The 28,000-nt window shown below is 34.6% G+C and overlaps 2 protein-coding genes across 5 annotated transcripts; both read right to left on the reverse strand.

The window, feature by feature from the left end:
* Positions 1 to 5,604: 5,604 nt before the first annotated feature.
* LOC117334405 lies at positions 5,605 to 24,208 on the reverse strand. 4 transcript variants are annotated; one of them, XM_033894005.1, is made up of 12 exons: positions 18,273 to 18,499; positions 17,295 to 17,419; positions 16,704 to 16,794; positions 15,753 to 15,842; positions 15,080 to 15,214; positions 14,024 to 14,189; positions 13,342 to 13,488; positions 11,675 to 11,751; positions 9,177 to 9,247; positions 8,907 to 8,932; positions 8,334 to 8,451; positions 5,605 to 7,435 (listed from the first exon to the last, which is right to left on the reverse strand). In XM_033894005.1, the coding sequence occupies exons 3-12, from the start codon at positions 16,749 to 16,751 to the stop codon at positions 7,339 to 7,341; spliced, it is 975 nt and encodes a 324-aa protein (XP_033749896.1). In that variant the 5' UTR covers positions 16,752 to 16,794; positions 17,295 to 17,419; positions 18,273 to 18,499; the 3' UTR covers positions 5,605 to 7,338. The 4 variants fall into 4 exon arrangements, with proteins under 4 accessions (XP_033749896.1, XP_033749894.1, XP_033749893.1 ...); XM_033894003.1 differs by lacking the exons at positions 5,605 to 7,435; positions 8,334 to 8,451; positions 8,907 to 8,932; ... (2 more) ...; positions 13,342 to 13,488; positions 14,024 to 14,189 and adding exons at positions 18,534 to 18,656; positions 18,886 to 19,014; positions 20,466 to 20,567; ... (1 more) ...; positions 22,559 to 23,113; positions 23,180 to 24,208 and having other exon boundaries at positions 15,100 to 15,214; positions 18,273 to 18,347; XM_033894002.1 differs by lacking the exons at positions 5,605 to 7,435; positions 8,334 to 8,451; positions 8,907 to 8,932; ... (2 more) ...; positions 13,342 to 13,488; positions 14,024 to 14,189 and adding exons at positions 18,534 to 18,656; positions 18,886 to 19,014; positions 20,466 to 20,567; positions 21,466 to 21,564; positions 22,559 to 24,208 and having other exon boundaries at positions 15,100 to 15,214; positions 18,273 to 18,347.
* On the reverse strand, positions 24,191 to 27,995 carry LOC117334824. Its single transcript, XM_033894641.1, has 6 exons — positions 27,886 to 27,995; positions 26,433 to 26,594; positions 25,063 to 25,475; positions 24,518 to 24,528; positions 24,272 to 24,354; positions 24,191 to 24,213 (listed from the first exon to the last, which is right to left on the reverse strand). The coding sequence occupies exons 2-6, from the start codon at positions 26,560 to 26,562 to the stop codon at positions 24,191 to 24,193; spliced, it is 660 nt and encodes a 219-aa protein (XP_033750532.1). The 5' UTR covers positions 26,563 to 26,594; positions 27,886 to 27,995.
* Between the last annotated feature and the right edge of the window lie 5 nt (positions 27,996 to 28,000).

Consider the following 28,000-nt stretch of genomic DNA (forward strand, 5'->3'; position numbering starts at 1 on the left):
AGGCTTCAGCGACACACAAGCACATTCTGCTAATCACTACCACTACCAACAAACCCATCACTCAAATGGCGTCCTACAAAATATTCCATTGCTTAAATTTATTTTAGATTTAATTACATTGTATATTTACTATAAGAGTACTAGATGCCAGTAATTAGATTATAAATATAATAAGAAATATACATGTACTTACGTTTCCCACTGTTTTACCAGGTTTAATGATTCAGGTGGTTGTAACTTGTATTGTAATTTTAAAGATTTCAACAATAACAGTTATTTATAATAATTTACATTTACCATACTTATTCTGATAAATACCTGTTACACAGGGAGCCCGACATTTTACTTGATGCAGGTGAGAAACATTTATAGAGCACAGAATTTTGAGGCATGTTTGTAAGTCTGGGACATTTACTTTACATTGAAAGTAATATCAATAGATATATTCCATGGTCTTGCCAATTACCTTGTCCCTGACTGCACAGCTGAAATAATTTTTATCATGGAGGAAATTTTACTCTCTGAATACAAAAAATGGAGGGAGGGATGAATAGTATTTTTCACCGTTTAGTGTACGTTTATCTCTGTGGCTAAAAACAGCTACGTTCAGATTAATGAAATATTTATGTTCCCAGTCTATATCATGACACAAATACAAATAATAGAAAAAATATTTCATGTATTAAATATTAGTAAAAAAAAATTCTCGCTGATTTTGTCGTAATGAAAAATGAAAACAAAATATAGAAATGTTTTTAAAATATTGTAAAATTCTGGATGTACAGAATTAATGTACTTTATATTTGCATGTTAACAGTGTATTCATGACTTAACTGCATGCTTTAACTCCATTGCCTTTCATCGCCATTTGTGATATTTAATTAGATCTGAAGTGAACATAGGCATTGCTTGGCATATATTAGCACTGTATATGGCGCAAGATTCACGATAATGGGATCATTGTTGGAGACATGACATTAGAACGAAATCTACAATGATATACTATGTTTTAATTTGATAACAATATGAAATGTTTGACGATTTTTAGCTCATCCTGCCTGAAGAGCAGGTGATGTTATGGTATGAGGCAACGTCTGTCATCCATCAACTGTTCCTGAAAATCGTAACTAGTGATTAATGACCTGTGGATTTTGACTAAATTTGATCTGGAGCATTTTAGGGTGAAAGGGAATGAATTTTGTATAAATGGTGTGCCTGCCCTTCCAGTGGTTGTGGGCCCACAAGGGAAAATATACGCAAAATCAAAAATCCTTCTTATCCTGAAGGTATAACGGGAACTTTGTCCAAATTGATGTAAAATATCTTTCAAACCAAAGACATGAAGCTCAATAGGAATCCATAGCAAATTCTTTGAAATCATTCTTCTGCAGAAATGTAGAGTGTTTTGCCATAGTTACTGAAATATCCAGGTGTGCGATACAGGCCCTCTGGGCCGAGGTTCCACATTTTTTTAATATCTCTGAAGTTTCTAAATGTCATTACATATTTTTGATTATTTTCAAATTGTTTGGTTTGAATTATAACCTAAGAATGCATGTTATATTGTTATGGAAATCAGTAATTTATCATTGCAAAAGTATTGCATTTGAAAAAATTGAACTTTTTGTTTATGTGGACCAGATGGTTCATTTATTTTAAAATGTAACATTTTAGGCATTTGTTACGTTAGAAGTTGAAAGTCTTTGTCCTGGCCAGCCAGAAAGTAGATGAGGTCCACAAGGTCTCGAATCAGTAATGAACATCTCTGGCCTAAACGCTGTGATCGGGATCACTAAAAACGACTCTGCAGAAAGTTGTTTTAAAGAAAAGAAATTTGTACAGGGTACTTACCTTTGTTATGATTCATTTGAAGGATTTGTCAATGAAAAGCCTGCTTACTGATTGTGTGAAATGTATTTCACGATTATATTGATATTCAGCATTTGGAGTTAGAACTTAGCATTTATATATGGTATGGGAGACCGAGTGCTTTTGCCTTTAACATTGTTTATCTCTCTCAGCAAATCCGCTGAGAGTTTGTGATATACCTGTCAGCTTTATCCAATGGAAAGCTTCGCAATATATGAGCATTTCATTTCAAGAATAATATATTATTATGACATTTCTATTTATTGTATCATATGCCTGGTTTATTGAAGATATTGTACCCATTACTAAGATATACATTGAATAAGTATTTATTGTATCATTATATGAAATGTATACTTATGTGAATCATTTTTGTGTATGTACCATGTTCTTTGTAAAAGACTATTTTGCCAGAAGCAATTTACCTTCAGAGCTTTCGTGATGAAATTTCATCAGTTTTGGAAAATTATCAGTTTGTAACAACTGATACTGCAGAAAACTACCAAATTCTTACATTTATTTCTGCGGAATATTGATGGACAGAAACAAAAGTGGACTTGGTTCCCTTTTTTTCGACAGGATAGTCTTTATAACTTTAGGCAAAAACTTTAAGTATCTGCTAGCCAACTATAGCTGATATGGAAATTAGAGTTCAGAACACCTTAGGGTATGATATGACTCGGGTTATTAACCTTTGATACAGACATACCCAATATTACTTATCTGGTTTGGGCAGTTCAAAATCTTTTATATAAAGTTAAAATTATATATTAAAGTATAAACTATTTGTACATCTTTAGAAATATTCCATCCCATTGATAACCCGAACAAAATATACAGGTCTTTCATTTGACTCCTGACTTCCAGCAAATACTGTAATGTACATATTTTAGCGTACTCAAAATTTAGCGGATAACAGAATATTTAATGATTTCGCACAATGATGAATTAAGACACATATAGTGCTCGCCATAGGAGACAATGTACAGAAATTTCAATTAGCACAACCATAATTTAACAGGTTTCCAACAGGAAAAAACGCCAAAATAAGATTACTGCTAATATATGTACAATAACAGTAACTATTTGTCTGAAAAGATATATCTCTGGTAGCCCAATATTGAACACTTATTTACGGGAGACAAAAACATACTGTGAAGTGTCTCCTGGATGTGTAGAATAATTGAAACATAACGGAACGAGAAACAGAGTGTTTTTTTTAAACAAAGTGATGTTATAACCATGCCGTACGTGTTTACAAGTTATGTATTCCATTTTGTGTGGATATTCAAATTAAGGTATTTAGCCAATGTTATGCTAGAACATGAGACATTTTATTGTGACAATTACTGAAGTATAGTATATTGTATGCTAATCATTCATTTATCTCAAACATCGCTTTAATATCTCATGTCTCGCTTAACCTTGAAATACATAGGGCAATTTGATTGTAAGTGATCAGTGTTATCTCACTTAAGTATGTTCTGTTGCCATGGAGACTGCAGGAAGAACACTTGGAAAGATTGCTGGATTTTCTTTCCTTGAGTTGTATCTTAAGTCATACAATGGAACATGGATTTCACCAACAAGGTCCTTATGTATTTGGTTTAAGATGCATGTTCATAAATTGTCAATTTGTGTTGAGGGAGACAACTCTTACATATACCACAGTATGTAAGATGGCATATATCTAAGCATTTGGATTTAAATATTTTGTATCTAGAAATGTTTATGAATAGTGCACTTTTACTGCAATGAATTATTAATTACGAAGCATTAATTATTAACACTAGAATGCCTGTCAACCAGTAATTTCATCGGGAAGAAAGAGTAATTTCATCGGGAAGAAAGCTTGTTCAATTTTTAAATTCAAGAAAAGTACTTTTGTGACCTCTTCCACTTTAAAACTACAGGCACTTATTTTAAGCTGAACTTTCTTATACAGTAATTAAATTTTTGAAAAATAATAAACAATTAAGTTTTACTTATAATTGTTGTCTGAATGTAGGACAGAGAATAAGGGAGTATCCATCCTGAATAGAGAGAGTTGGAAAGTATGACCTAGTTATTATAAATTATTATAACTAAATGTAGGGCGGGAAATTGAAGAGTTTCCACCCTAAATACATAGGGCTGGAAGGTATGACCTAGTTATTATAAATTATTATAACTAAATGTAGGGCGGGAAATTGAAGAGTATCCATCCTAAATACATAGGGCTGGAAGGTATGACCTAGTTATTATAAATTATTATAACTACGTGTAGGGCGGGAAATTGAAGAGTATCCATCCTAAATACATAGGGCTGGAAGGTATGACCTAGTTATTATAAATTATTATAACTAAATGTAGGGCGGGAAATTGAAGAGTATCCATCCTAAATACATAGGGCTGGAAGGTATGACCTAGTTATTATAAATTATTATAACTACGTGTAGGGCGGGACATTGAAGAGTATCCATCCTAAATACATAGGGCTGGAAGGTATGACCTAGTTATTATAAATTATTATAACTAAACGTAGGGCGGGAAATTGAAGAGTATCCACCCTAAATACATAGGGCTGGAAGGTATGACCTAGTTATTATAAATTATTATAACTACGTGTAGGGCGGGACATTGAAGAGTATCCATCCTAAATACATAGGGCTGGAAGGTATGACCTAGTTATTATAAATTATTATAACTACGTGTAGGGCGGGACATTGAAGAGTATCCATCCTAAATACATAGGGCTGGAAGGTATGACCTAGTTATTATAAATTATTATAACTAAATGTAGGGCGGGAAATTGAAGAGTATCCACCCTAAATACATAAAGTTGGAAAGTATGACCTAGTTATTATAAATTATAACTAAATGTAGGGCGGAAATAGAGAGTTGGAAAGTGTGGCCTAGCTATTATAAAATCATTATAACTACACCTGCCTTTTAATCCATTTCGACAGAAAATGATAATATTTATATAAAATTTACCATTTGGAATATGTTCCTAGACTGTTTTCTCCGTGTTGACAGGTTTTATATAAATGTTGACAGGTATTATATAAATGCTGACAGGTATTATATAAATGCTGACAGATTTTATATAAATACTGACAGGTATTATATAAATACTGACAGGTTTTATATAAATGCTGACAGGTATTATATAAATACTGACAGGTATTATATAAATGCTTACAGGTATTATATAAATACTAACAGGTATTATATAAATGCTGACAGGTATTATATAAATACTAACAGGTTTTATATAAATGTTGACAGGTATTATATAAATGCTGACAGGTATTATATAAATACTGACAGGTTTTATATAAATGTTGACAGGTATTATATAAATGAAGACAGGTATTATATAAATGCTCAATTATCCATACTGATGATTAACTCTAGTCTCCACGTATTTAATACCTTAATATCATTGCATGGATGTTTCAGTTCATCATTAAAACGTAAAGGAATCATAACGTGTTCTGTCCTTTTTACACCGTATTGCTTTTTAGGGTTGTATTAAAGAAACACAGGCCAGTTTGAGGCGTCTTTAAACATTAAGGTACAGTTAAATGCTGAATGAGAATATATATATATATCTGGGTCAAAGAAGTAATATAAACAGTATAATCCAGATAACACTGGATCCTCACATAAATGTATGGAGGATACGAATTACTTGTAATGATTATATGGGGCAAAGAAGTAATTCAAACAGTGTGGACAATGAGGCTTGTTAAATTTTCGAGGCAATCCGCCCCTTTATCAAAACACAAAAAATACAAATACAATCACATAATATATATAAGAAGTACTGGAAATACAATAAAATACAATAAGAATAATGTTTTTGTAACTGGAGAAACAACAATGAACCCTTCGGCAAACGTGGGCCGAGGGCGGATACTAGCGTGACTGTATCATGTTCAACACTAGAACGCTATGCGACCAACGGATGAGATATTTTGAATTCCCCCGCACGTGAAAGTATATCGAAGAGTTCAAAGACGATTCGTCCCTAAATACTGCTAGTGTAATACTAGTAAATTAGTAAATTATCGATATACTTTTATATTTAATTAATATACACAGTGCGTCGTTGGTATTTCAGCGACATTTTGATACCATTCTATTACAATTATCTCTCCCACTTTCACTCTCTTTCTCTCCCTTTTCTCATCCAATTACAATTGTATCTTACATAATTATCAATATCCTGCTATCTTTGGATGTATGCATACGTTTAATTACATCAGGAACGGGTGTCTATTATTTCCTTCAAGTATGAAGAGCTACAGAAATAAAGAACGATAAAAATTCATCTCAAACAACATTAAAAGAAAAGAAAATACATCCAGACTCAAGATCACACCTGACATAATGACACGTACATGGACAGACACATCATATGATATTGGCATGCATAACATACCATAAAGTACCATAGTAAAACACAGTGATATATCGGTACTATTAAAGTTATCTACAGTGATATTGACAATGATAGAGTAGATACAATAGACATCACTACAATCCTCAACTACATCATCATAGATCAACACATACTGTAAAAGCGGGTATTTTCGCACGTTGAAATTTTCACTTAGTCATGCTTCTAAACTGTTCGCGGTGTGCATATTTGTGTACAGTGATACCATTTTTTACTACGCTGTCATACACCATTATGATAATGAGTTTTAAAAACATTACACCATACGTTATACATTATTGTTATAGATAGTATAACTGAGACATAGCGCACAAAGTTGAGTAGACCCCATAGCAAGACGTCATACAATATAATTATACAGTATTGTGAAATACACCTTGTTACACGCTTTGTATGCTGAAATCACGCAGTATTGTGATTATCACAAACGATCAGAGCAAGCATGCAATGACATCAGCTATTGCCATACACACCACAAGATTAACTCATACAATACAAATAATACTAAGACGAGGAGTAATTTGACCGAGTTATGAGTCCCTATTATACAGTGTTAAATAACGGGACAGAAATAGAAAATATCTATGTACTTATATGAATACAGAAATATAGGTTGTTCCGCGTATTAACACCACGGAAGCGTAACGTACGCACAGTGTAAGCATAAAAAACAATTATCTATTAGATGTTGAATTACACGATACCATATGTCGAAAGATCTTAGTAACAATATCAATGGATTGTATTCTAAATTACCACCGAGAAGACATGAAGTAGATGGTGCTTAGACATTGAATTAAGGTAAGATACAAAATCGGTATATTTTATTAATTGAATACTATGACTTGTGATGTAGATATTTTTACTCTAGTGCTTATGATCAGTGCTTTATATGAATGAATTCATGAAGGAAAGAGTCAACTGACGAGTGGAAACAAAAATACACAGATATTGATACCATAACCTATGACGCATCTCTCTCTCTCTCTCTCTCTCTCTCTCTCTCTCTCTCTCTTGCGGTCTCACTCAATCATCTCCGCTACAATAATGCGTCTCACGTCTCGTTGTCTCTTCTGTTCACCACGTGTAAGGGTTTCCGTCATCTTGTTAAATATAATTCTACAAAGAAGATAGAAGACATATTTACCAGAAAATATAGGTATAATACTCCAGAATTCTGAGTTCAGATATGCTGTGATGTATTAATACGACAGATAAAATACATTTGTTAAGATGCTTTCTTAGTTTTACATGTATATAATGACATTGATTTTTTTCATTTCACATAAACGTGTTGTTTTGTACAAACTTTTTTCTATGATTTTCTTTCAAGCTTAAAATTAAGTATAAAAACGATTACTTGCTTTCCGGAATTGGTAATGACTATTAGTACGTTTGAGAATATTTACCGTCGCGAATTTGTAATAAGTTTGATAACGTTCGAGAATATTTACAGTCGCGAATTTGTAATAACTTTGATTACGTTCGAGAATATTTACCGTCCCGAATTTGTAAAAACTTTGATTACGTTCGAGAATATTTACGTTCCCGAATTTGTAATAACTGTTGGTCCGTTCGAGAAAATTTACCGTCCCGAATTTGTAATAACTTTTATTATATTCGAGAATATTTACCGTCCCGAATTTATTACGTCTGAGAATATTGACCGTCCCGAATTTGTGATAACTTTGATTACATTCGAGAATATTTACCGCACCGAATTTGTAATAACTTTGATTACATTTGAGAATATTTACCGTCCCGAAATTGTAATAACTGCTTTATTACGTTTGAGAATTTTTACCGTCCCGAATTTGTAACGTCTGAGAATATTGACCGTCCCGAATTTGTGATAACTTTGATTACATTCGAGAATATTTACCGTACCGAATTTGTAATAACTTTGATTACATTCGAGAATATTTACTGTCCCGAATTTGTAATAACTTTGATTGCGTTCGAGAATATTTACCGTCCCGAAATTGTAATAAATGTTGGTACGTTTGACAATATTTACCTTCCGGAATTGGTAATGACTGTTTTATTACGTTTGATGACTGCGTTTTCAATTCTCGATAAATCCCCTGTCGGATAAGTCACCCAGCTCCCATTGTCCTCTTTATACTGCCATACATCTGTGTTGGTGATAAACCATATCATTAACCGCTGTGAATTAACTGACTGTACGACAAAACGTGTACAGTACTTTTACAAAATTTCTAATAATAGAACAATACAGTTGATCTCCCTAAAAACACCTCGATGGTGCCCGGGACCAAATATGGTGACATCCAGAAGCAAAGAAATGAAAACTAGAATCGGCCGCAACCAAGATAAATTTAGGCGACAATTGCTGCTCAATATGCAGCATTACCAAATATAACAAACAAGGCAGCCACGCCAGTCATTATTAGAATGTGATATTAGACTTTAGTCAACAATAAGCAAACTAAATACATTGTGCATAGACTAAATCAGAGTTGGAAATGATATGACACTGAAAAGATTCTCATAAATTATCCTTAGCGAACTAACATTGTTCTAAGTATGTTTATATACAAACAATGCCTTACAAATTATTTGTACTTACACGAATCTAGAGGATATGACTCCAGACTGAAACCAAAATTCATCATAATATATTGTAAATGTCATCAACAAATAAAAACATATTACAAACTGTCATAGATATATTTTTTTACAATATTTTATGAATTGCTAATATATCATAAAAAGGTAAACGGATAACAATATGATAATGTAAACATTTCATTATAAATATGCCCATTTTAACCAATTGATAATAGAATTATCAGTGAGAGAGATATTGGTGACTGACAACATCCGTGACTTCTCTTACGCGATGTGTAGGTCGAAAGTGGCGTCGGCTCCATACTTATGTCTACCAATAGTGCCATCATCCCAACGAACCTGACGAGGAGAAAATAACAATATTTCATTCCAAATATGACGACTGTATCAACTTGTATACATCTCTCTTACATATCTGGATGGAAGCGTGCATGCGGTCTTAAAGAGACCAACCAACCAATTGTTTTTTCCATAGACTTTAGTGTTAACGTTTTGGAGTATTTCATTCAAATTCTTGAATTCAATACGACTATTATGGTTTATAACAAAAGTTTAGGGTCTCATTTAAAAAAAAAAGAGATCCCAGAGGGATCTTGGCGCCCACCATTGAATGTTCTTCATAGGTTCCATGTCAGATTGATCTTTCTCTACTTTTCTCTTCTTCTAAGTCTTACTAATCTGTGTAAATTCAGAAGAAACCTCTAGTACTTTTCAAACAAGGGAAACCTATATATAAAATTTAAAATTTAGGCACCAAGGGGAACCTATATATGGAATTTGAGAAAGATTCCTTCAGTACTTTCTGGGAAATAGCGATAACAAACTTCAATTGTCAAAATCCAAGATGGCGGCCTGTCGGCCATGTTGTTTTCCGATTGGTCTCAAAATGCAATATGCATAACTAGGCACGAAGGGGAACCTACTTGTAAAATTTCAGGAAGATCCCTTGATTAGTTTCTTAGAAATAGCGATAACCAGTTTCAATTTTCGAAATCCAAGATGGCTGCCTGGCGGCCATGTTGTTTTCCGATCGGTCCCAAAATGCAATGTGCATAACTACGCACCAAGGGAAACCTACATATGAAATTTGAGAAAGATCCCTTTAGTACTTTCTCAGAAATAGCGATAACAAACTTTAATGGTCAAAATCCAAGATGGCTGCCTGTCGGCCATATTGTTTTCCGATCGATCCCAAAATGCAATGTGCATAACTAGGCACCAAGGGAAACCTACATATGAAATTTGAGAAAGATCCCTTCAGTACTTTCTCAGAAATGGCGATAACAAACTTTAATGGTCAAAATCCAAGATGGCTGCCTGTCGGCCATATTGTTTTCCGATCGGTCCCAAAATGCAATATGCATAACTAGGCACCAAGGGAAACCCACATATGAAATTTGAGAAATATCCCTTCAGCACTTTCTCAGAAAAAGCGATAACAAACTTTAATGGTCAAAATCCAAGATGGCTGCCTGGTGGCCATGTTGTTTTCCGATCGGTCCCAAAATGCGATATGCATAACTAAGCACCAAGGGGAACCTACATATGAAATTTGAGAAAGATCCCTTCAGTACTTTCTCTGAAATAGCGATAACAAACTTCAACGGTCAAAATCCAAGATGGCTGCCTGTCGGCCATGTTGTTTTCCGATCGGTTCCAAAATGCAATATGCATAACTAGGCACCAAGGGAAACCTACATATGAAATTTGAGAAAGATCCCTTTAGTACTTTCTCAGAAATAGCGATAACAAACTTCAATGGTTAAAATCCAAGATGGCTGCCTGTCGGCCATGGTGTTTTCCGATCGATCCCAAAATGCAATGTGCATAACTAGGCACCAAGGGGAACATACATCTGAAATTTGAGAAAGATCTCTTCAGTACTTTCTCAGAAATAGCAATAACAAACTTCAATGGTCAAAATCCAAGATGGCTGCCTGTCGGCCATATTGTTTTTCTGATCGGTCCCAAAATGCAATATGCATAACTAGGCACCAAGGGGAACCTACATATGAAATTTGAGAAAGATCCCTTCAGTACTTTCTGAGGATTAGCGATAACAAGAATTGTTTACGGACGGACGGACGGACGGACCACGGACCACGGACGCAGGGCGATTTGAATAGCCCACCATCTGATGATGGTGGGCTAAAAATTGGGTCCTTCAGCTCAAATTTTCTCCAGGGTAGCCATTTTGAAAATGGGTGAATTTCGCAGTAGAAATTCTCAAAAAATCTTAAACGTTTACCTGTTTTTTTATTATTACCTGAACTTTTGGGAAAAAATTCAATCAGACTGACGAAATTTACATCAACATTTCTTATGGATAGTTACCTATCAGGCTACATATCTATTTTTTAACTTCATAAAATAATGGCCAATCATCGGATGCCATACATTTTATCCTTGGGTCAACTTTCTATACACAGGGGATGTTTCAAAAATCTATTCTTTCAATTGGTTGGTTGTTCCCTTATAGGGATAAAGTCCAGCAATGATTTAAAGTGACCAGACTACCTACTGAAATCTCCTAATGGAAGTTTACATTAATTAATAATATGGACACGTGTCAATTTTACCTACGCCCGGCATAGCAACACTGGGGTCCGAACCATAACGACACACCTAGTTTGGTTTCACTATCACATATTATTTCATCACATGTGCGGATTACATGTATCACAGACCCAAAACATTACATGATTAAATGTTTTGATTATATATGTAATTTGTATATAATAATTCTTATCTTCTGTTAATATTTACCTTCACATAGCCATTGTTTGTAGTTAGAAAGACTCGTCCTTGTACAGTATCTGAAGGCTGTCCCGTGACCTTATGAGCTATAATAGAACGTCAAATGACAATATAATGTTCCGATACAAACATCAAGTTTCATCCATTCAGTCCCACAAAGAGCATGCTAAAGGAGGGGTGCCAATTTGGACTTTTCTGTTGGCCAATCAGTGATCAAGCTTTCTGTTGCCAATCAGTGATCAAGCTTTCTGTGGCCAATCAGTGATCAAGCTTTATGTGGCCAATCAGCGATCAAGTTTTCTGTGGCCAATCAGCGATCAAGCTGTTGAAGTTCTTATACTGTACTTAATTATATTTTTTGTAGGAGTCTGTTTAAAAAAACCTTGCAGATTTTAAAAATTTAGTTGCAAAAATACCGTAATAAATAAATGTAATAATTAAAGCAGGTTATGGTCACATTCTTTCTGAATGGTCTATTTTGATATCAAATACTTAAGAAAATTACCAAACACTTCGATTAACAAACCCGAAAATATATTGAAAACAATGATCACGACGTCATGGAGATCATAATCTATGTTTCGTGAATACTTACATCACCATGGCGACTTAATATACAATACAAGCAGGTGTTATATTTACACAAAACAAATAACATTGATAGACTTCTGGTTTTAAAGGTTAGTTCTATATATCAATACAATATGGCCAGTTACACTTATCTAATCACTCCTAGACATACACGTCTGGTAATTCCATGTATTTACAATACAGACGTGTATATCTATTAACATACACATATATTTATGTATTCTAAAGGAGTATGTATCCCCTGTCATGTCTGTCATTATACAACTGCTTAAAGCCGAGTTCTACCAATTTGTGTCTAAAGTCATTTGTGAGGAAGCACCACAGAGCTGAATGAAAGATGCTCTTTTCTCCTGGACAACCGGACATGAGTACAGAGGAAGTTAGTCCGTATGAGGGACAAGTAAAACTTCATGTCATAATTATATATGGGATAAAATGTTATCGGTACATTATGATATTGTCCTATTTACGGAGGGAATCTCGTGATCTGAAAATACGAATTCAAAATGGTGGCCAACAGTGTAGAAAGCATAAAATGTGGTAAGACACTGAAAATACTCATTACATAAGCTTTTCATTATATCGAGCATATGCTATACTATAATTTAGACATATCCATACCTCATATGTTGGAACAGTCCGTAGTTTTCCGTAACATTGATTCTGACCAAAATTTTGAATCGAATTCGTCAGTGGAATCCTTTCGATTCGAAACTTTGGTCAGAATGTTACGGATAACTACAAACTGTCCCAGCATACATGGGGTATGGATATATCGAGATTATAGTATGACATATGCTCGCTACAGTAAAAAAAACCTATATAATGAGTATTTTTAATATAATATCTTACCTCATTTTATGTTTTCTGCACTAGCGGTCGCCATTTTGAATTCGTATCTTCTGACCACGTGATTCCCCACCGGGCTATTAGTGTGAACGTTTTGTTCCGATAGAAATGCATAGTTGCGTGCATACAGTCGTTGATACCTACTACAATCAGACGGACGAACAGACTCTTTATCAATATACATATTGTGCCTAATTGTGCCTCTACAGTATAAAGGCCAAGTTACAACAGTTTACCTTTGGTGACCGCAACACCCACATCAATGAGGGAGCCATGTGTCAGGTGTCTAGGTTCCTTCACAGTTCGAATTCCTAGCCTCTTCATATCCTTATTCCAGTCAAGGAAAGTGATCATTCCAGCATCCCATTCCACTTTAATAGTTCCTGAAATTTTTAACAAATTACATTTCCACTTACCCATTCAACTTTTATAGTTCTTTTATAATTTATATCACAAAGTACTTAACCAGCGTTACATATTACTTTCTTAAATGATGTATGACGAAATACATTATACCAATACCACAGCGTCACGAGATCTCATACCAATATCACAGTGTTACCACACCCATAACGAAAGCTCAGGAAACACGAGATCTCATTATACCAATACCACAGCGTCACGAGATCTCATACCAATATCACAGCGTTACCACACCCATAACCAGAGCTCAGTAAACACGAGATCTCATTATACCAATATCACAGCGTTACCACACCCATAACCAGAGCTCAGTAAACACGAGATCTCATTATACCAATATCACAGCGTTACCACACCCATAACCAGAGCTCAAGAAATATGGGATCTGAGCTCAAGAAACACGGGATCTCCTTAACTTAATAGTGTGGCTACATTGTATTAAATTACTCGCAGACCTAAGTGGTATTAACTTAAAAGTGTGCTTATATTACCTACCTGTTGACTTTTGTTGGATCACTGTCCCAAAGTGAGGCAGGGAGACGTAAGACGACTGTGAATAAGCTGGAATTGACACCCGACTTCCAATGGGAGGTAGATTTAAATGTGGATATTCTATGTCTTTCAGTTCTTCAGATTTCTCAAATTCTCTTTTCATCATTATCTGATAAATAAGACAATACTTAGTTAGTGTAATGATTCATTACACGAGCACCTGCTCAACCTTCAGAATTAAGTATATAAGTTCCAAATCAAAATTTAAGCTACTAAATGAGCTGTAATATCGTTGAATATACTGAACATCGTATTTTCTAACTAGGAGGTCAAGCTTTTCAAATCAATGTAATGTATTGGTATATATATGGCTTTGAATCAGTAAGTGTAGATCTTGTGCTATTTGCCGTTCCTAGAATGTTCATGACTAGTCAGTTATTAGTATCACGTATGTAAGATCGAATTAAATGATGGGTAATAAAAAGCACATGTTGACTCCGCCATTTTCTGTGTTTGTCGCTGTGTCAGGTCTCACACAACTAATTATTTCACTATATGTTATTACCAATGACTCGATCACCTCAATCGCTCATTTTAAGTTCAAATGTCAAATTTCTATCAAATTAAAGTTCGAAGATTTCTCTACCAGGAAATGGTGTTATTGGAAGGTTTGATAGCGTATAAGAGCACACCTGTACTTGGAAGACAGTAACCCTGATATTAACAGTGCACAGGGGAACCCCCACCTGGGGAATTAACGCCTTTTTACACCTGGATTCCTACATCTTCCTGTTTATACCAGGAGTGTATATTTTTGATTTTTGAAATTTCAAGACCGTATACCCATTGCGTGTGTTATTTACTCAGGAAATATCTACAAACCCAAGAAACACATTTTCTTCAAGGACTTGGTTTAGGTGAAACACCAGCTGATTGGCTGAATTGGTTGTGCGAGACCTGTCAGTTCCCGAGATATATAACAGTTAAGTCTTCTGAAACTGACGCGTGCAGATTTATAGTGTGAAAAAATCCACAAAAGGAATAATGATTGTGACAAACCACATCTGTCTCTGTGAATGGGGTGTCGGACCAGGTACTTGATAACAAAGCCGCCGCTTCGTTGTCCATCACATTCATGAATAGGTCCTCAAAATCAATATCTCTACAAATGCCGATCACCTTGGCAATGGTGTACTAAAAAAGGGGGGTAAATATAAAATGAGAACTGTCATATCCAGCATACAGCATGATAAAGTCTGTCGAAAATGACCAGGTCTTTAATTTTTACGCGGAATATTCTTATAGGTATTGTATTGTTTTACGGCCCATTGTCAATTTGAGTCATTTAGGACCACAAAATACCAGATTAAAAGGACGTTCACATAAAGAATCACATTAAACTAAAAAATGAATGGTAAAACTCCAAATATGATATTAACGATCTAGATGCTAAAGACATTATATTTTATCGTATAGTTCTATTGCACATAAATAATCAGATATTAGCCAAGCAGAAATTTTATCGAATAAGCATTTTATAGACGCGACATTAGAAAGTTCTCACGAGTCTGTATTTCTATTTTTGTAATTATTACTATTACATATTGTTTGTTGAAATCATTACCATTCTATTTCTCCACGCCTTAAAATTAGAAACGACCAATTTCTTTGAAATACAATTTATATTATCAGACAACTAGATGTCCTATTATGATTACATAGTTTATCTTACATGGCATAAAAAGTGTTTCTTAACGTTGCTGAGGTCTTCAATCTCTGCTATGCAGCCATCCGCTCGTTCAGCCATGTCAGCTAAAAATACCTTCATTGAAAAGAAAGATTAAATATATGTATGAAATTAATATTCATTGTAATGCTTAATCATATAAGAGAAGAAAATAACTATGATGAAAAAATGACACCAACATTAGCGGTTCTAAAAATAAACTATTTATCATTCACAATTGTGTATTGGGAATTCGGAAAATATTCCTACGACTATGTGAGAATGCACAATATTACAAAGAATTGTGATATACACTCAATTACCACGATTTCTTATTACCGCTGTTGTGATTTTACCAGGTGCCTTTAATGTCATATTATCAAATAAAACGTGTCATTAATTCTGCTTTACTTCTGCAGTTTGTCAACAATTATGGTTTAACTATCCATTAAGTCATCAATTCAGTTTCACCTCTCTAATGTGTCATCAATTCTTGTTTACCTTTCTAATGTGTCATCAATTCTTGTTTACCTCTCTAATGTGTCATCAATTCTCGTTTACCTTTCTAATGTGTCATCAATTCTTATTTACCTATTTAATATGTCATCAATTTTGTTTATCTCTCTAATGTGTCATCAATTCTTGTTTACCTCTCTAATGTGTCATCAATTCTCGTTTACTTTTCTAATGTGTCATCAATTCTTGTTTACCTCTCTAATGTGTCATCAATTCTCGTTTACTTTTCTAATGTGTCATCAATTCTTGTTTACCTTTCTGTCTCATCAATTCTTGTTTACCTCTCAAGCTAATGTGTCATCAATTCTTATTTACTTCAAATTTTACCATGTAATTAGATGCTTCATTTCACAATATGAACTCCATTAAGAATGGATATATTCGTCACATCAGTTAGTACGAAGTATACAGCTTTAATATGGAAAATGACCAGATACACACTCTGTTGATTGCCTGTCCAACTGGAACAAAAACCACCTTCGTATCCATGATGCCTCATTTCGTCCATGGCAAGCAGCACATTTTCTTTAACCTAGAAATAAACAACTCGTTATTTACAGTTATAATGTCAAGGTTTCACATGTTTCAAAACAAAATTAACTCATTGTGTTTCTTTCTTTCTTTTATTCAAGATATATACATTATTACTCAATCAAATTCTATCTTTGCAATCATTTCTCAAATGTCAATCAATCGACAACTACTCATGTGCGATTTGCCAAAAGTAGAAAAACCCTATTTCAGATCATCAGTTTAACACTGAAGAATCCTAACAATAGGAAAGATGTCATCAATGACCATTCGAACAGTATAATGCTTAGATTTTTTGCTGGAAAAAAGCATATTTAAGCGGTAATCTTATTTTTATCACATTTAGCTTTCTAATTTTCCCGCTGAAAGCATTCAGCCGAATTATGTTGTTTCGGTATTGTCATATACGCGTGTGTCATCATGGCGCTAATCCGTTTCAGTTAAATTGTGTACTAAAAATTGAGTCGCCTAAATGGATATGCTGATAATTAGGAAAACTACCGTTGGCGATTTCACTCCGAATTCGACTTCCTTTTGCCGGAACCTATTGTCATCAGTAGGACGTCCATCTGTCATCATAATCACCCGTGGGGGTATCTGATATTTGGATATAGACGTGGCGCCACCTGTAATCAGGTAAACAATTACATCTGTGACCAGGTAAACAATTACACCTGTAATCAGGTAAACAACTACACCTGTAACCAGGTAAACAATTACACCTGTAATCAGGTAAACAATTACACCTGTAATCAGGTAAACAACTACACCTGTAATCAGATAAACAATTACATCTGTAATCAGGTAAACAGCTACACTATTCAATACTCTATACATGGAGGCGTCAAGATGTCAAATTCAAAACTCAGGATAAACAATACATCGCAAATGATACAGATCCTCTCTCGTTCCAATGAAATATCATGTAATCAGTAAGTTCTGAGGCTAAGCAATTACTTTGTCCTCGATCTTGACACGAGTATTCAAATTGTCCTCATATGCGACAAGTATATGATGGTTTGGTCGAAATCTGTTTTAAAATGAAATCGGCAGTGCGCTGACAATAGCTATAGGTGAACATACGAACGTTCGCACATGCGTACAAAAATAAACTATACCCCCCCCCCCCCCCCCCAAAAAAAAAATACTTTGGAAGGGATAGTGAAATCATGTCTGCAAGAAAATTCGAGTCATGTAAAATCATTAAAACTATTTAGTCTAAACATATAACATTTAAGATGATATGTTAATACTGGTTATCTATTTAAACAAATGTTAAGGGTCATTTTTATTTTTCCTATCTCCCCGATAATATCAACAAGTAATAATATCACTGAATAGTCCTAGAAGGACGAAACGGCGATATGTGTTAGTTTGATATTGATTACTCGGCCAATAATTTATATATTACCTTACATAATGGTTATTTTATTATCAACGTTGATTTTCCAGATCTTCGCTATCCTTCGAGTCTCTTACCTCTGAGATGCAATTCCAACATACACAGCAGAGTCCCTATGCACATTGGTGACGAACCGCCGGGATCAATGTTTTCTAAGAGTAAAACGTTAGAAAATGTCAACTCAATACGTATTGTATATGTATGAGTAGATATGTAAAACTTCGGTAATAGTATCATCACCCTGCAGTGGAAGTAATACAACTACCTAAGTTTACCTGTAAATAAAATACATCGTTAGTTCTTACCTTAAATATAATAGCACCTTACCTCATTCTTACCTATCTTATCGTACAGTTTCCTATAGTCGATCGTCAAATGCTGCAATATCATCGGATTTCCTCCGAACACAACAAGGGCAACATTTTCCTCAATACCCTTTTCTGCTGCAAGAGTTTCTATGACTGCAAAATCACACCAACTTTGTTAGTCATATCTCAAATACTACAGCGTAAAATTGTGTGATGTTTATAATTGGATATGACAGCAATGGTGGAGAAAATATAACAGTAATGTAAAATATAGTGAACGCCAATAGAAGCAGGGCATTCATGTCAATAGTGAATTCCATGTGACACTTTCAATGACTAATGTGACGAAAATACAATATTTCAAACAAATATATATACTTACATTCAACAATGTTTAAACATGCTGATTTCATTTGCCCAAATGATTTGTCGTCAATACTCGATGATGCATCCAACAACAGCACCGTGTCGATACCGTTTCCCTTTGCTTCGTGACTGCTGTCCTCAATACCTTCATAAACAGACAAACTATCATATTGAAATCCCCTAGACCCTATTACACCACACGAAGTAGAGTATTTGTTTTGTTTTGCTGTTTAGAGGTTAACATCCTCACAAAAGTCAGGTCATTTGACGACGACTGCAAAATATACTATTGAAGGAAACAAAGCATGCAGTCAGCATTGAGGACAGAAAGGAAAGATATAAAATCACAACTGCTCTGCAATGGGGATAGAATATCTATTTTGGTGTCTTCAATGTTCCCTCAATAGAAACACGGAAAAAAACCGTGTCGAGAATCGATTCTCTAGAGGGCCTCAAAACTAGGCCCCTAAAGGCATACAATGGAAGACACCAGTAGGAATATTTTCCCGCATCTGCACGGGAAAAAAACAAAAAGTGATGATTCTGTCAAAATACCCATAGCCATATGCAGTAAATGAAAATAAAATAACGTATCATGATTATCAATCTTATGGTAAAAAGATTAAACTATCGAAATAAATAAGGCAAATGGCATTTGAATACGGATAGCATTGCCACTCAGGAAAACACAAAACTTCTGATAATTTTAAATCCTGCCAAGTTTCCTAGAGATCGGTTGAATACCAGGATAGATCTCAAAACTAACAATAATTTACTTCATATGGATAGATAAAGCGTTACCACGATACTCTCTTTTAATTCGAAATGTAATATTGATGTAAGTTAACAAGATACGCACGGGCCTTAACATACAGGCGGGTTCTTTTCCCTAGCATTTCCACCAAATCTTAGTTCACTGTGGTTATTTTTCCAAGATTGCGTCCATCCTGAATTTCGGACCGAGTCGAAACATAACACACCATCTCAAGATCATTTCAGGCAAATGTGAGCTGAATCCCACAGGTTGGGATGGGTGGGGAATGTGAAAAGTCAATGCAGGGCGCACAACTACTGAAGAAACAGGATGGTTATACATGTAGGGTCAGATGATCTAAATACGTAAGTGTAGAAAGCCTAAGGATATTCTGTGTACCAAATTAGTACTTGTAACCGGTAGTCAGCTAATATTTAATTATATTATCAAAATACCCAGGCCAATTCCTGGTGAATACTAGATGTCAATACAAATTGATCAACGCTTATTATTGATGATGGAAAGACGTAAATAGCAGTTTGTTTTTTGGTTTGTTTTTGTTTAACGTCCTATTAACAGCCAGGGTCATTTAAGGACGTGCCAGGTTTTGGTGGTGGAGGAAAGCCGGAGTACCCAGAGAAAAAACAGCGGCCTACGGTCAGTACCTGGCAACTGCCCCACGTAGGTTTCGAACTCGCAACCCAGAGGTGGAGGGCTAGTGATAAAGTGTCGGGACACCTTAACCACTCGGCCACCGCGGCCCCCTAAATAGCAGAGTATAAGAAATATTATCATACAACAAATTTATACAAATGTACTACGGTTTTTATTCAGGTACCTACATTGTTTGTTCTGATTCAAGACTCGAACCAGTATCCCGTCTGTGTCCAGTCCTACACTTTGCAACATTGCTTTGGTATCAACGTTTGGTAGGAAGCTGTACCCTGAAGAACAAATTGGCAATTTGCAATTAATTTAAATTACCTCTATCATATATTTTCTTTAATATATGGGGATATTATGTTTATATTAAAAAGACAAAACAGTGCGGGTGAAGAATAAATGTGACATTTATTTTTGTTTCCGTTCCGTTCAATATATATATGTATAATTGTCAAGTAGTTATAACGACAGTACAGACAAGTAAATTGTCTAATTTTCGAGGCAATCTGCCCCTTTATCAAGACACAGGTAAATTACAAACGATCACATATAGACGTAGAATATGGAACAGTTACACAAATATAGTGGGTATAAACAACAATAAATATCGTTATGTTGTAAAAACGATTCCCCTCGGCCGATAATTAATTCGCCGAGGGCCTATTATGATTAGTCAGAAAACATCTTAGGTGGTGTTCAGATGGTAAAAGTAAATGAATAAATAAATAAATAAATAAATAAATAAATAAATAGTATAACTAAAAGGTTTAACAAAATAACATCGCGAGTTGATTCGATGTGATCGCAGCGCGTGCTATGTAGTGAATGTTTTTGTTTTTGTTTATCTACGCGGTATGTACATTTCGTCCCGCAAATCTCGGCCCAAACAGCGGGTAGCAGTGAAAATATCGGGTGGCAAATCCCATATCGAAATTGGTTCGTTTTAATATAATATATATTTATATAATAAATATATTATTTATGCGTGAATTATCAATAGAAAACTTTAAAATATCTTCTGATGAATTGTCGTCGTATGATATACGGATAAAATAGATTATATATTATGTTGTATTTCCCTGGCAATAAAGTCCTAAATACGACAATGCGTTTAAAGCCGCCATCCTGGTTATTTTAAGACAAAATCGTTATATACGATAATATAATTTTAATAATCACCAGATTCGAAACTCGATCCCGTAGCCTCTGACGTCATAGTGCTGACATTGTCAGAAGTTTCCATACTGTATTCCATGTCATCGTCATTCTCTGCAAAGTCTGAATGTAAAAATACATCTAGATAATACACGAATAGTTCAACTCAAAAATTTATTTTTACATATAGATAATACACGTATAGTTTAACTAAATAAATATTTTTTATATATAGATAATAGACGTATAGTTCAATGCAAAGATTTATTTTTACATATAGATGATACACATATAACTTAACTGAAAAAATATTTTTACTTTAGATAATACAAGTATAGTTCAACTCGAAGATTTATCTGTTCTAATCAATTTACCCCCAGGGAGTTTTATCAGCACACCTCATATATTTCAGAAATAAAATTGAAATTCATGATACTGAAAAAAATAGAATGCTACTATCCTCTCTGCTAGCTTTGCTGCATAATGTACAGTTATAAACACACATTTGTAATTTTACAATATATTGAGCGTACCAAGAGTTGTGTTTTAGATATTCAATTAGTTTGATACTGTTCCTTTTAATAACCATTTTTATTTTCCATTTACTGGCTCTAATGAACTCTTCAGTGTTGAAAGTTCAACAAATTCAGTCGTCTAAATCAACAAGAAACACACAACTTGCTAATTATAGGTCTGATCCTAAGCTATACAAAGCACAATGACACATAATGAACAAGTTTTAATGGAACTTAGTAACCTATGGATAGGAGTTTCCAGTGACCTATATTTACATATGTATAAGTTTGATTGTTACGTACACGCAACACCCCAAGACTATATACCAGTTTGGGTAACTGCATTTATAATACATCATCAACATACTAACACCTGAAGATTTGCACAGAAAAGGACAAAATACGAAAATACGAAAGTACGAAAATATTTTGCAAATGCCACAACAATCTCGTTAGCTATTAAATTGAAACTTTCCAGAACAGAATTTATGGAAATTGGCATTCGAATGAGCATATAACGGAATTTAGGGAAAATGACATTCGCCAATCTGTTGGCCAAATCTGAGGTAAATCCGGTCAAGATGGATGGATATATGACTTACCTGTAAGTTCTTGTCCTTTAGACCTACGCCCTTCAGATACAGCATCTGAATGGCGATTCGTTGATGAATTGTATCCATGTTCTCTACCCTTTTCTGCCTTTTCAGTTGCAACTGTTTGAAGTTGTTCTGTTTTAACGTTTTCTGCTCTTTCCTTTTCCCTTTCCTTAGCTTCGTCGTTTCGGATTGTGCTTTTAAGTTCTGTAAGATTAGGATTATCGATGCCGTCAGTCTCCAGGTCAAGTTCCCCTCGTTGTTCCATCTCAGATATGGTCTTTTCGAGAAGCAGTAGGTCATCTAGAGATTTGTCTTCATAATTTTTGCGGTGCTCTGTGTTTCGTAACTGTTGTTGAGATTGACCTTGACAAGATATGTCAGTGTTGTCCTGACGTTTGCCTATCCCCATTGTGTGTTGTTGAGGATGACCTTGACTACTGATGCCATCGTTAACCTGACGTTTGCCTATTTGCATTGCGTGTTGTTGAGGATGACCTTGACAAGAGATGCCATTGTATCTTTGACTCTCCTTAATCTGCATTGTGTGTTGTTGAGAATGACCTTGATTAGAGATGTCAGTGTTGTCCAGGCGTTTGTCTATCTTCATTGTGTGTTGTTGATAATGACCTTGACTAGAGATGTCAGTGTTGTCCAGGCGTTTGTCTATCTTTATTGTGTGTTGTTGATAATGACCTTGACTAGAGATGTCAGTGTCGTCCTGAACGACGTCTATCTCCATTGCGTGTTGCCGAGGATGACCTTGACTAAATATAATATTGTTTCCCTGACGTTCGTCTATTTGTGTTTTGTACTGTGTTCTTATCTGATGGGGGAACCTATCCCGGCTGATACCATTATTTCGTCCTTTATCTGTACTTTCTAAAACCCTATAATGTTGTGTTTCATTTTCTGTGGAATTCACTCTTCCTAGTCGATGTCTCTTTTCTGTTACCAATTGACGTGGTTTTAATACCTTAACACTGCCACGAGGTACCATTCCTATACCGTAATCCTGTAAAGACAGACTACTGTATTCCTGTAAAGACGAACCTCTGGGTAGATCGTCTAAATGCCCCGAGATTTTCGTTTTGCTCTTGCTGTGATCTGGCTTCCGTTTCGTTTTTGGAGTCCATTGGTGTCTGAACGTGCTTTCTAAGAAGCCATCATCGCTCAACACGCTACTCTCTTTCTTCCTATGACATAACTCATGTGTATCACGGCTGTGTCGACATAAATTATGTGTATCACGGCTGTGTCGTTCGTCCTGAAGGCCTGGCTTTTCCTGAACGTAGAATCTCCGTAACCTGGGCTTGCAATTGTGATTAATACGACTCTTTACTGATCCGTAGAGGGGGTAACGATTAGACCGATTAGAATTGGTAAAACAGTCGTCTGTGAACAGACCACTGTCCTTATCACTAAGCATATCAGGACTCATTGAAGAATTATCCATAGGTAAAACGTTTTCTTCATCTGTCGAGGTCAAGCTGGACTTACATGTCCCATTCGGGGACAATTTGCGAGCATGCTTGTCAACACAATGTGACCAACTACATCGCCTTTGATATTTTTGTTTTACATCACTGTGTACACTTGCAATTGACCGCTTGATATCATTCAAGTCGGTTTTCATTTCTTTCAAGATGTATAGTACATCTCCACTGTAATTAAATAAATCAGAAGATAAATACATGTGAAAAAAAAAGATGAAAAAAAAACCATCACTGTGTACACTTGCAATTGACCGCTTGATATCATTCAAGTCGGTTTTCATTTCTTTCAAGATGTATAGTACATCTCCACTGTAATTAAATAAATCAGAAGATAAATACATGTGAAAAAAAAAGATGAAAAAAAACCCATCACCGCGTTTGGCCAAATATATTTATTAAGCTATACTGGATATGTTTGACAGTTTGTTGTAATTCTTTTTATGTATCAATATCAAACACGTTTAATACTTACCCAAATGTTGCCTGTAAAAAAATAAAACCGTCACTTAATACAATGAACATTGGACAATAACTTTCATATGATTATCAGTGTTCACATTGAGAACAGCTAGCTTAAAATACCTATATTTAACAATGAAGATCCTGTTCGAACAGACAATTTGTTAAATACATGCAAAAGATAAATTGAGAACCGATTAAATATTTGAGGCATTTTCCCCAAAATTGCTATGATTTGATACTTGTATATAAAGTATCATCACTGGAATCAATTACCACAGGGAGTGACACTATAGATGTCATAATCTACTTAATACGTTCAATGATAGACTATTCAACTCAATAACTGTGATTTGCATTACAGAGAACTTTTGTCGTTCGTAAGCTAACAGTTATTGAATTTAAAAAAAAATACAAACCGTAACAGACATAGCACGATTCATTAAAATGGCAATTTTTCACACCATAGCTGATCTTGACAAAACATTATTTAAACATTAACTGTTAATTATTTATATAAACATAACTCGAATTCAAATAATTCAAAACAAATCTTACATTGGTCATACTATCTGTATCCAAATTAGAATCTGTGTATGCGCTGTCGCTAAATTCCATTATTGCTTTTGATTTCGTCTGCAGCCCCAAACCTTCCAAATAAATGCCAGTGTCTTTAAGCATCTCATTTTGTAGCTCATCAGGAAACCTGGCAGCTTTTCTCGTAAGTCTTTTGAAGTCTTCCTCTGTAGGAACCGAGAATCGAAGAGTCCTTTTTTTAGTGTTGATGTTGCTGAGATATGCATTATAGTATTTCGCCATATAGTTCCAAACAGCGTTTACCCAAGACGTGTCATTCTTCAGTTTTGGGCCGCTAGCTTGTACATTTTTACTCGGTGACGTTCGTTTTCGTGTGTAAGTAAGGACTATTTCCTTATACCACCACCACCACATATTTCCCAAGTTTGTGATACCTGGCAGAAAATAAAAGAAGGCAATAAGTATTAACATCAATAAAACAAGGCAATAAGTATTAACATCAATAAAACAAGGCAATAAGTATTAACATCAATAAAACAAGGCAATAAGTATTAACATCAATAAAAGAAGGCAATAAGTATTAACATCAATAAAACAAGACAATAAGTATTAACATCAATAAAACAAGGCAATAAGTATTGACATCAATAAAACAAGACAATAAGTATTAACATCAATAAAACAAGGCAATAAGTATTAACATCAATAAAACAAGGCAATAAGTATTAACATCAATAAAACAAGGCAATAAGTATTAACATAATAAAACAAGACAATACCTATCAACATAATAAAACAAGGCAATACGTACCAACATAAAGAAAAAAATGAATTGATAGGTTCACAACGTATTTGTCAAATAATGAATGTCAAAATCGGGAGAAGTATTCAAATGCTGTTTGATAAAACAAATTCTGTATAGAAATGTCCATGTATACCTTTAACTTACCTAGACTTGCAAAAGTCCCGGCAACTAGTGCTTATGACACAGATTTGTGTAAACACTACATTAAAGGGACATCCCTTCGTTCACACTTCAGAAACATGCACAATTTTTATTTGTGAAATCTTTGTCCGAACGATGATTATATGAGTGTTTGTGCATACAAGGAATGGAATTGAAGCCAAAATGTACAGAAAAAAGGCGTATCGTATACAAATATTGTATGTCTTTGCGGTAATTAAAGATGTTTAAGACTTAATACCCAAATAACTTTGGTTTATCTTGAGAGAAAAACTGCGTTATTAATGTTAAGATAGTTACTTTTACTAATTAGAAACAAAATTTTTTTTCAGTAAGTTTAATTTTGACGAACTAAACTTTATTCAAACAAAGGAATGTCCCTTTAAGGATGGAATCTTGCTTTGTCGGCAGTAAAAATCACACTTACTGGCGTCTTGTTTAACATCCACCAATTGTTCATCAAATGCAACAAAAACCGTGTCTGTCCGGGAACGTCCCTCGTCTATATTTGGTTCGATCCACGTGGTGACAGGAATATTGACGTTTTCCTCGTCCATGTTGTGATGAGTAAATTGTAGGCTTACATCGGCTGTATAAATAAAGATGACCTCCATTTGAATAAAAAATAGGAATGGTTTCAGATCAAATAAAATATCCAATAAATACTTTTATTATTATCATTACTATTAGTCTACAGGCAGCATGTAAGTCTTTCTTCTTCGAAATCTTCAAAGACTGAAAATGACACATTATTACTATTACTACATACTATTATTCTAACAACATGTCCTAAAAAAAACCTCACTTTGGTACCTTGCTGTGTATATATGCGTCGCATCAAAAATGCAATCATCAAAATATACCTAAGGAGAAATTAGCAGCATACCTAGCAGGCTAACACAGTCTGTTAATTGTTTTTTGTAAATATTAAGAGCTGTGAGCGTAAAGTAAACAATAATGATAAGCGTTAGGCTGTTTTGCTCGTTTAATAGGGCACACAATCACAGTGAATCACGCCTTGATGCCGAGTTTTGCTGTTCACCAAATTTTGCGTATGAAATAAACAACATCCCATAAATGTTGAAATATAAATTGTAACTATTGAGTTGTTACTTAGACTTTGTACTTGTCCCAGTCGGACTGTAGTTTAATGTGCACTAATTTCTTTAGACAGGCCCCCTGTTTCTAGAATATCTAAATTAAAAATAAAATTGAGCTTTATGATTTTGGTCCCAAGGATACGTCTGATTTTAGATTTCAAACTAGGCACAGATAATCTAATACTAGAATTTAGTTTAGCAATTATTAACAAAAAAACTTAGGGTCTGATGGCCATTCTTTACTATTTTATGTGATGGCCCTTCATTTTGAAAAAAGACCACTATATATATATAACGGGTACACGACTATACATATATGTTGTTAGGGGTGGTGGTTGTTTGTATAGTATGTTTCACAGAAATACGAGTCCAAGCTGTTGATAAGTGTATTGTCATTACTGATATTTTTCTGTTAGACTAAATAATATGTCTAAAGAGACAATATCGAATCCTCAAAATATGATTTTCACGTGTAGACTTTTGCCACTACAAGATTTACTTTCGGTTTGGTTTTGTATTGTTTAACGTCCTATTTACAGGTAAGATTTAGAACGTTTATCGGCAGTAAAGTTAATACTTCCTTAAACTGCATTTAAATCTATATCAATAATTGGAAACTACATCATTATTATAAGGACGAATTCTTTACGGCCCAACAAAACTAGTCAAACTGGTTATCACCTGATACAACACCAAACAGGTTCACTCGCGTGCTAGGGTTAATCATATGCAGACCGACAGCTTTTAGATACCTTGTAGGTCAAATTTTTGCTGTGATACTTATTTCCTCTTAGTTGAACATTCGTCCGTCATCGTCCATGGAATATTCGTCAAAGTCCTTTTCTGATGCAAGATTCTTTCTCGCAGCAAGCAACTGGGCAGGTGCCTATTATAG

This window comes from Pecten maximus, chromosome 9 (assembly GCF_902652985.1).
Source record: "Pecten maximus chromosome 9, xPecMax1.1, whole genome shotgun sequence".
Lineage (NCBI taxonomy): Eukaryota > Metazoa > Mollusca > Bivalvia > Pectinida > Pectinidae > Pecten > Pecten maximus.

Excerpts from the sequence above, each read along its gene's own strand:
- LOC117334824 (XM_033894641.1), bottom strand. The coding sequence starts at position 26,562 with ATGGACGAGGAAAACGTCAATATTCCTGTCACCACGTGGATCGAACCA. Across the intron at positions 25,476-26,432 it reads GGATGTTAAACAAGACGCCA|GTATCACAAACTTGGGAAAT; the intron begins GTAAGTGTGATT and ends ATTTTCTGCCAG. Across the intron at positions 24,214-24,271 it reads TGCAAGTGTACACAGTGATG|TGGAGATGTACTATACATCT; the intron begins GTTTTTTTTTCA and ends ATTTAATTACAG.
- LOC117334405 (XM_033894002.1), bottom strand. The coding sequence starts at position 24,185 with ATGAAAACCGACTTGAATGATATCAAGCGGTCAATTGCAAGTGTACAC. Across the intron at positions 20,568-21,465 it reads GGGATCGAGTTTCGAATCTG|GGTACAGCTTCCTACCAAAC; the intron begins GTGATTATTAAA and ends TTTGTTCTTCAG. Across the intron at positions 17,420-18,272 it reads GTTGGAATTGCATCTCAGAG|GTGGCGCCACGTCTATATCC; the intron begins GTAAGAGACTCG and ends ACCTGATTACAG.